This window comes from Triticum urartu, chromosome 2 (assembly GCF_003073215.2).
Source record: "Triticum urartu cultivar G1812 chromosome 2, Tu2.1, whole genome shotgun sequence".
Classification (NCBI taxonomy): Eukaryota; Viridiplantae; Streptophyta; class Magnoliopsida; order Poales; family Poaceae; genus Triticum; species Triticum urartu.
In genome coordinates, this window is record NC_053023.1 from 425,393,287 (window position 1) to 425,403,712 (window position 10,426).

Genomic DNA, 10,426 nt, shown 5'->3' on the forward strand with positions numbered 1-10,426 from the left:
CAATAGCGGAACCTGGATGCTCATATTGGCTCCCACATATTCTACGAAGATCTTTGTCGGTCAGACCGCATAACAACATACGTTGTTCCCTTTGTCATCGGTATGTTACTTGCCCGAGACTCGATCGTCGGTATCTCAATACCCAGTTCAATCTCGTTACCGGCAAGTCTCTTTACTCGTTTCGTAATACATCATCTCGCAACTAACTCATTAGTTGCAATGCTTGCAAGGCTTATGTGATGTGCATTACCGAGAGGGCCCAGAGATACCTCTCCGACAATCGGAGTGACAAATCCTAATCTCGAAATACGCCAACCCAACATGTACCTTTGGAGACACCTGTAGAGCTCCTTTATAATCACCCAGTTACGTTGTGACGTTTGGTAGCACACAAAGTGTTCCTCCGGCAAATGGGAGTTGCATAATCTCATAGTCATAGGAACATGTATAAGTCATGAAGAAAGCAATAGCAACATACTAAACGATCGAGTGCTAAGCTAACGGAATGGGTCAAGTCAATCACATCATTCTTCTAATGATGTGATCCCGTTAATCAAATAACAACTCTTTTGTTCATGGTTAGGAAACATAACCATCTTCGATTAACGAGCTAGTCAAGTAGAGGCATACTAGTGACACTCTGTTTGTCTATGTATTCACACATGTATTATGTTTCCGGTTAATACAATTCTAGCATGAATAATAAACATTTATCATGACATAAGGAAATAAATAATAACTTTATTATTGCCTCTAGGGCATATTTCCTTCAGTCTTTGCCCTCCAGCCCTGTACAAAAAGCAGGCAATATAACCTTTGTTAATATTGTCCGGATTGGTGTTCGAAAAGATTATGCTTACCGTCGTGGCCGGGTTCTCGATGTCGAGCCCGATGTCTTCAGTCTTCTTCGGCCACTTTTTCTGAGCCTTGAAGAGTTGCTTCCATATCACTTCATGCATGGTGCCGAAGAAGCGCTTCAGGGTCCGTGGCTCCTCCGGATTGAACTCCCACATGGGGGAGGCCCGGAGTTGGCAGGGAAGGGTGCGGCTGAAGAGCATCACTTGAATCACGTTTTTGAGACCAGTGTTTTCACCCAGCATATTGGAGATGCGTTTCTGTAGCATCTGCACCTCCGATTTGGACCCCCAGTCAAGGCCCTTGGCGGTCCATGAAGTGAGTCTCGTGGGGGGTCCGGATCTGAAGTCAAGCGTGGCTACCCAGTTGGCGTCGCGGGGTTCGGTGATGTAGAACCACTCCTGCTGCCATACTTTGACTGTCCCTACGAATGCCCCTTTGGGCTAGACGACATTGGGGAGCTTACTTACCATAGCCCCGCCACAGTCTGCATGCTGTCTGCCGACCACTTTCGACTTCAAATTGAAGACTTTAAGCCACAGGCCGAAGTGTGGGGGCGATGCGGAGGAGAGCCTCACACACGACTGTGAAAGCCAATATGTGGAGGAAGGAATTTGGGGCTAGATCGTGGAAATCTAGCCCGTAGTAAAACATAAGGTCCCAGACGAAGGGGTGGAGGGGAAATCCTAGCCCCCGGAGGAAATAGGGGATGAACATGAGCCTCTCACCCTGATCCTCAGCAGGGATCCTATGCGCGATATCCGCGGACAGATAGCCCGTGCTCCATAGGTCCTTGACGTCCTTTTCGGTGACGGAGGAGGCCTCCCACTTGCCCTTGGAACCGGACTCGGCCATTGCTAGGGAGGGTGGCAGCGGTGGAGAAGATCAGAGCTGTGAGCGCTGGAGCTTGGAGGTTGGAAGATGGGGGCTAGAGGAAGGTGTGAAGAAAAACGAGGGTTCTTTATCCTTTTATAGATGACGAAAATACCAAACATCCCCCTCTTAATCCATAAAACTCGCCTGTTCCCAACAACATCATGTGTAAGGTGCAGTTGGATTACCCAAATCATATTGATGAGAATCTCGTAATGGGCGGGCACGATCTGTGTTTTGACGAGACGTAGCTCGAAACGCGGGGAGGCGTGAAAACAGTTCAAAACGTTAAAGAGTCAAGTGTGATGCTTCACCGAAAAAGTTGTCAGTAAAAGACATTATTCCTATTTTAATGTCTTGCCTTCGTGGCTAAGGGTTGTATTGATTATGCAGAGTCGGACATAGTTCCTTTAAGCAGGAGGCTAGCTTAAATATTCAGGAGAAGGAACCCGCCTTGTAATGCCGAAGATAATCCGCGTGCCGAACACATCGTCAACGAAGACTGGTTCAGGGGCTACTGAGGGAGTCCTGGATTAGGGGGTCCTGTCTATTCGATATGGGCCGGACCGATGGGCTGTGAAGATAAAGCGGAAGGCTATCCCCCGTGTCCGGGCAGGACTCCTATGTGCGTAGAACAACAAGTTTTGTGACCGGATGTAATGTTTCCTTCCTCTGCAAACCGACTTTATACAACCCTAGGCCCCTCTGGTGTGTATATAAACTGGAGGGTTTAGTCTGTAGAGGCTATTAGAATAATCTTAGGCTAGACAGCTAGGGTTTAGCCATTACGTTCTCGAGGTAGATCAACTCTTGTAACCCCTATACTCATCGGTATGTTACTTGCCCGAGATTCGATTGTCGATATCTTCATACCTAGTTCAATCTCGTTACCGGCAAGTCTCTTTACTCGTTCCGTAATGCATCATCCCGCAACTAACTCATTAGTCACATTGCTTGCAAGGCTTATCATGATGTGCATTGCCGAGAGGTCCCAGAGGTACCTCTCCGATACTCGGAGTGACAAATCCTAATCTCGATCTATGCCAACCCAACAAACACCTTCGGAGATACCTGTAGAGCATCTTTATGATAACCCAGTTACGTTGTGACGTTTGATATCACACAAGGTATTCCTTCGGTATTCGGGAGTTGCATAATCTCATAGTCAAAGGAATATGTATAAGTCATGAAGAAAGCAATAGCAATAAAACTTCATGATCATTATGCTAAGCTAACAAATGGGTCTTGTCCATCACATCATTCTTCTAATGATGATCTCTTTTATCAAATGACAACACATGTCTATGGTTAGGAAACTTAACCATCTTTGATTAACGAACTAGTCTAGTATAGACTTACTAGGGACACAGTGTTTTGTCTATGTATCAACACATGTATCAAGTTTCCGGTTAATACAATTCTAACATGAATAATAAACATTTATCATGATATAAGGAAATATAAAATAACAACTTTATTATTGCCTCTAGGGCATATTTCCTTCATCTATGTTTGTCGATAGCCTCTATAACCTGGGCGGGGAGAGAAAAACAAAGCATAAAGTACGTGGGTAAACTATCTAGGACGGCAGAAAGAAGGACAACTTTGCCCCCGCGAGAAAGAAGCAAAGCATACCAGCCAGAGAGGTATGTGTCGCAGTGGTCTATAATAGGTTGGAAAGCCAACGGGGGTAGCTTATGCGGGGAGAGAGGAAGGCCGAGATAGGTTTGCGGAAAGGAGGCGATGCCGGTGTCTAGGTGATACGCCCATTTTGCATCATGCTTTTATATCGATATTTATCGCATTATGGACCGTTATTTCACTTTATGTCACAAAACTTATGGCTATTCTCTCTTATTTTACAAGGTTTACACAAGGAGGGAGAATGCCGGCAGCTAGAATTCTGGTCTGGAAAAGGAGCAAATATTAGAGACCTATTCTGCGCAACTCCAAAAGTCCTGAAACTCCACGGAACATCTTAAAAGAAATAAAGAAAAATCCACTCCAAAGATGAAGGTCAGGGGGCCCACACCCTTCTCAAGAGGGTGGGGGCGCGCCCCCCCTAGGGCGCCCCCCTACCTCGTGGGCCCCCTGGTGGCTCTCCGACGCCCATCTTCTCCTATATGAGGTCTTTCGATGAGAAAAAAATAGAGAGGAACTTTTCGGGATGAGACTCCGCCGCCACGAGGCGGAACCTTGGCGGATCCAATCTAGAGCTCCGGCAGAGCTGTTCTGCCGGGTAAACTTCACTCTCGGAGGGGGAAATCATCACCATCGTCATCACCAACGCTCCTCTCATCGGGAGAGGGCAATCTCCATCAACATGTTCACCAGCACCATCTCATCTCCAAACCCTAGTTCATCTCTTGCATCCAATTCTTGTCTCAAAGTCCGGGATTGGTGATAGTAGGTTGCTAGTAGTGTTTATTACTCCTTGTAGTTGATGCTAGTTGGTTTAATTGGTGGAAGATCATATGTTCAAATCCTATATGCATATTATTACCCCTTTGATTATGAACATGAATATGCTTTCTGAGTAATTACGTTCGTTCCTGAGGACAAGGGAGAAGTCTTGCTATGAGTAGTCATGTGAATTTGGTATTAGTTTGATATTTTGATAAGATGTATGTTGTCTAACCTCTAGTGATGTTATGTGAACGTCGACTACATAACACTTCACCATTATTTGGGCCTAGAGGAAGGCATTGGGAAGTAATAAGTAGATGATGGGTTGCTAGAGTGACAGAAGCTTAAACCCTAGTTTATGCGTTGCTTCGTAAGGGGCTGATTTGGATCCATATGTTTCATGCTATGGTTAGGTATGGTTAGGTTTACCTTAATACTTTTGTTGTAGTTGCAATAGAGGTTAATCATAAGTGGGATGCTTGTTCAAGTAAGAACAGCACCCAAGCACTGGTCCACCCACATATCAAATTATCAAAGTATCAAACGCGAATCATATGAACATGATGAAAACTAGCTTGACGATACTCCCATATGTCCTCTGGAGCGCTTTCCTATTATAAGAGTTTGTTCCGGCTTGTCCTTTGCTACAAAAGGATATTGGGCCATCTTGCTGCACTTTATGTACTTTTGTTACTTATTGCTCGTTACAATCTATCTATCACAAAACTATCTGTTACCACTTATTTCAGTACTTGCAGAGAATACCTTGCTGAAAATCGCTTATCATTTCCTTCTGCTCCTCGTTGGGTTCGACACTCTTACTTATCGAAAGGACTACGATAGATCCCCTATACTTGTGGGTCATCACGGGTCATCACTAGGTCAGCAGCAAGGGTTGCGGCCTCATCGGGGCCAACGTTTAGGGGAATGAAGGTCGTCTTTGTGAAGTTGATCTGGAGTCTAGTGGCCGCAGCAAAATCGTCTAGGATAGCCTTTAAGTGTTTAGCGGCATCTGTAGTAGCCTTGACTATGATGAGGGTATCCTCGGCGTATTGCAAGACAGGGCAGGGTAATCGCGGGCAAAGGAGGTGAAATAAGAGGCCATCATTGTTAGCTTTTATAATCATTTGCCGCAGGATGTCTGCAATGATGATAAAGAGGTAGGGGAAAGCGGGTCACATTGGCGAATACCATTCTTGCACTGGATCCATCTACCAGGAACTCCGTTAAGCATAACGGCAGTGGAGCCAGTGGCAAGGAGCGCTTCGATCCAATCACACCAACGATCGGGGAAGCCCCTAATCTTTAAAGTGCGCAGAAGCGATGTCCAGCAAACAGAGTCAAAGGCCTTTCAGAAATCGAGTTTGATTACAAGAGTGGGAGCTTTGCGTTTGGCACAACAGTGAAGAATATCGGCAACATAGAGGAAATTTTCGGAGATATTGCGCCCAGAGATAAACCATGTTTGATCGGCGTGGACCAAGAGAGGGATTAGAGGTTTTAGAGGGTTGGTCAAAAGTTTAGCGATACCCTTAATAGGGCAATTCTGCAGGGGGATGGGTCGGAAGTCCGCACGGGATCACGCCTCACTACTCTTAGGGAGCAGAATAATCAGGGCCCGATTCATTCAAGAGATGGTATAGTTAAGCGAGTGGAAGTCCGAGAAGAAGTCCTTAATCTTGGCTTTTAGAATGTGCAAAAGTTTCTGATAGAATCCTGGGCTAAACCCATCCGGGCCTGGGCTAGCATGTTGGTTCATGGACAGGAAGGCGTGCGCGATTTCGTCGTCTGTAAAGGGGGCATCCAAGTACTGAAGCTAGGGAGTGGGAGAAGGGTATAGTTCATGAAGAGAGAAAGACCAAGTTGGTTGAAAGGCGGTACCTAGAAGAGAGGCATAGAAGTCCGATAAAATGTTGGATTTGGCGTCATGCGAGAAGAATTCCGAGCCATTTGAGACTAGGACATTGATTCTGTTATTACGGAGGCGAGCGGAGGCAGAGGCGTGGAAGTAACGAGAGTTTTCATCGCCTTCCAAAGCCGAATGAATTTTTCCTCTCTACATCCAAAAGAGCGCTTTCTCTCTCAGAGAGCGTTGGAGAACTCGAATGACAACCCGACGAAGGGCAAGCTCGGGCGAGGAGAGGAAGCGGTCTTCTTCGATTAGGTCTAGGACGAAAATAACAATTTTACAGTTACGCTCACGAGTGAGGAAGGGAACCGTGAGGCGTCTCCATTTTTTTAAAACAGAGCGCGAGCGTTTTAGGGCGGCGACCAGAGAGAGCGTGTGGTTCGAGCAAAGTTGGGCCTCGGTCCAAGCCTGAGCGATAACCGCTCGACAACCCGGCCTAAGGGCCCACCTGGTTTAAAACGAAAAAGCGCGGGACGCGGGATATTAGTATCAATCATGATGATGAGATGGACATGATCAGAGACGAAGTGGGTTAGAGAGGTAATATTAGTGTTAGGGAAGAGGAGATCCCAGTCGATGTTGACGGAGACTTTATCAATTTTTTCGAGAGTGGGTTGGTCTCTCTTACTAGACCAAGTGAAACGGCGATCCAGTAGAGGGAGCTCGATGAGAGCATGGGAGTGAATGAAGGCGTTAAACATATCAGCTTCGGCTTGGTGAAAGTGAGTAGTATTTTTGTCGGACGCATGGCGAAGGAGGTTGAATCACCTAAAATAAGCCAAGATGTGGTTTGCAAGGGCGCCAAGCTAGCAAGCTCCTGTTTTTTGAAAGCCGACGGGGTAGCCTATCCCGGAGGAAGAGATTCTTAAGGCCATGGTCAGTGGGGGCGTAGATGTTTACATTACAATCTAGTAGCACAAGCTCCTGGAGGAAGCAATTAATCAGGTAGTACCATTAATATTTTGATATGATTGAAATAGTAAAAATTAAACTAGTTTAAATATATTCAAGATTGGTCTCGTTATAAAGATCTTATGTTCAAGAATTTGAATATATGAAAGTTTTAAATAATAGAACAATGATGTAGAAAATATTGGTCATCTAAAATTGTAATAAAAATAAAATGCATGGATTTGTTTTTGAGAGAGGAGAGATGTTGCATGCATGCGTACATTCCATTGCAAAAAGTACTGCCTCCTCACATGGACCCTACTAGTCTGACATTGATTTGACTATATACAAAAGATCATTTGTCTCAATACATAATTATACATATGAATGGGCCCGACTTATGCATAGATCATAAAGCATGTGGAGGATGGATGCTATGCCGGTAGCTCCCAGCTCCGGTAAAAAGGAGTTTGCGGGTTTGCGAGGGCGCGAAGCTAGCAAGCTCCTGGAGGAAGAGATTCTTAAGGCCATGGTTAGTGGGGGGCGTAGATGTTTACATTACAATCTAGTAGCACAAGCTTCTGGAGGAAGCAATTAATCTAGTAGTACAATACAAGTATAGTAGAGTATTAGTTCGTTTGGTTACGTGCTGAATTAGCACATGCTTACATTACATCTATGCCGCCGTTGAGAATCTTCTTAACACGGGATCATTACTTGAAACGCACGCGTTGCCAATGTGCGAATGTGAAAGAGAAAGGTCGCCCGTCCGCAGCCGTGGATCACGTCACGCATGAAGCTTCTCCTTTCCCGGACGCACCGTCCCGGCGTCCGTCCGGCCGGCCTTATTAATGTTCAACACACACCCACCGGTCAACGAATCACACACGCTTATTATGCTGGCACCTGCGCGGCTGCACGGCTGAGAGGCATCTTCCGGGCAATTATTCAGCGATAGCATCCCCCGTGATCCATTGCCGGATACACATTAATCTATTCCCGACTTTCACCTGACCCAAGACAGTGCTGACATGATGTAGATCGTTGTGACGACGCTCCTTACATAGGATCGGACACGGCGTACTCCGTCGCAACCATTCAAACACGTACGATCCATCGACGGTTTAAGTTCCTGTGGTCGCATTATTTCTGAATTTATTTTACAATTTTCGGCGATGCGCTTTCAGTGAGAGCAGATGTTTCTGTCGACGACGAGGCGCCTACGATGACTTCATAAATTTCACGACGATATACCGGCTCAATATCTCTAAGGTGCTTATAGAGGTAGGGTATGTGTGCGCGTGTTTATACGGAAAGTGTATGCACTTATTTATGAGTGATTGTGATTGTACTGTGTTTAAAAAACAAAATACGATCCATCGAGGTTCAACGTGTGGCAAAATGACTGCCTCGGTTGGTTAGTCGCGGATTATAACGCGTCTGACTAGCTAGTAACCTACATGGAGGCAGGAACTTGGAACCCAAAATTTCTTGAAGGAGACACGAGTGCTCATGAGAACAGAGACACATGTGAGACGGCCACTGTTTCAAAGGAAGAAAAAGGGAAAGAAGGCCCAAGTCAAGCACGCACGCAGCCACACATAACGATAGCAGCCAAGTCAAGGTTCGAGACCGGAAGAAAGCTCCAACATCTAGAAAGAAACCCAAGCAGCACCAACCAACACACCAACTTGACACGAGCCATCACTTATAAACTTGGACCCGATCACCCCTCAACTCCCACTACATCGGTAGCTTTGAACATCTTCCTTGTGCAAACCAGTTCATTCCGCGACGGTGTTCTGCTTCTACGTGCTGTAAGAAGCAAGCAAGCAAGCAACTAGGAGCTAACCAGCCAGTCAGGTGAAGAGAGCATGGCAAGCTACCACCGGGTCCACCCGGTGATCGTCGACGGGGCGCCGCCCGCGGTGCCGGAGCAAAACAAGTATAAGCTGCCACCGCCACCCAGCGGCGCCTATGGCGACCGGCTGCCAATCACCGCCCCTGCGCCCGGCGCGGCGGCCCCGCTGCGCGCGCCGCGGCGGAAGCGGCACAACCGGTGCTGCCGGTGCGTGTGCTGCACGCTGCTGGTGCTGATCGTGCTCGTGGTCGCGCTCGGCGCCACGGCGGGGATCCTCTACGCCGTGTTCCGCCCCAAGATCCCCACGTTCCGCGTGGAGCGGCTGACGGCCACCCGGTTCGACGTGAACACCACCTCCATGACGGTGAGCGACGCGTTCGAGGTGCAGGTGATAACGGACAACCCCAACCGGCGCATCGGGGTGTACTACGACGGCGGCTGGGTCGCCGCCTCCTTCAACGGTACCGAGCTGTGCCGCGGCGCCTTCCCGGCGCTCTACCAGGGCCACCGCAGCACGGTGCGGCCGCTCATCACGCTCCAGGGGGAGACCAGGCTCGACAGCGCCGTGGCCGCGCAGCTGGCGCAGCAGCGGCAGGCCGGGTTCGTGCCGCTCACGGTCACCGCGCGCGTGCCCATCCGGATCAAGTTTGGCGCACTCAAGCTGTGGACGATGACGGGGAAGGCGCGGTGTAGCCTGGTGGTGGACAGCCTCGAGGCCGGCACGCGGCTCCGCATCCGATCCAACAGCTGCACCTTCAAGCTCAAGCCTAATTAGATCATTCCCAAACCATTTGAGCCGTGCACGGATTGTGCATATATACGTGTGTCTTGTATGTAGGATTGCCGAGGTCTCGTCCCCGTTCCTGTCGATCTATATTGATTGAGATCGGATCGGCAGATGGTAGAGATGGGTAGTGCTGTAAATTTATTATTTATTCAGTTTGGCTCGCATATTCATTATTTTTAGTGTAATAAATAAGATCCGAGGTGTATTCCTTTTGCTATGAATTCCTCTGGAGAAGATATTGGCTCATGAACATAGTTTGTGTGGGGTTTTCAGGCTTATGCACCATCCTAGGTTAGCATATCAAGGAGGGAAGCGTATCCTCTAACATCCTCAAGGGATGTCATGAAGTTACAGTGAAATGAGTGTGTAAAGCGAAGAAGGGATGTGAGGGTTACTGTAGCAACTAATGTCAAGTTACTGTAGCATGTACAAAAATAAATCAAAAGATAATTTTATTGCACCATAATTTGGTTTTTATGTAATTTTTGTAAATCTATATAGTAGATTTGAAATTTGCAAATTAATTATAATCATTTTAGGTTTAACCATATGGATGTGAAGAAGGGATGTCACGGTTACTGTAACTTACGTGACATCTCTTGAGGATGTTAGAGGATCCGGTTCCCTCAAGGAACAGGCGGGGCGTCATGAGCAGGTGGGGGTCCAGAATCAGTTCCAAAGTTCTTTTATCAGTTAAGCCGCACCTAGCCAAATTCCTTTAACTGCTCCAATTTTTTAGAAGAAGCCTCCATCGGCTCTTAATTTTGAGCCCCCCAAACAAGTTCTCTGCAAAAAGATTCCCTTCAGCTTCACCCTAGGCGCCGGCTACCTCTCACTCGACGAC

General features: G+C 47.2%; 1 protein-coding gene across 1 annotated transcript; it reads left to right on the plus strand.

Moving 5' to 3' along the window:
• The first annotated feature begins 8,625 nt into the window (after positions 1 to 8,625).
• LOC125541629 (NDR1/HIN1-like protein 6) lies at positions 8,626 to 9,799 on the plus strand. Its single transcript, XM_048704985.1, has one exon. The coding sequence runs from the start codon at positions 8,809 to 8,811 to the stop codon at positions 9,568 to 9,570; it is 762 nt and encodes a 253-aa protein (XP_048560942.1). The 5' UTR covers positions 8,626 to 8,808; the 3' UTR covers positions 9,571 to 9,799.
• The last annotated feature ends 627 nt before the right edge of the window (positions 9,800 to 10,426 follow it).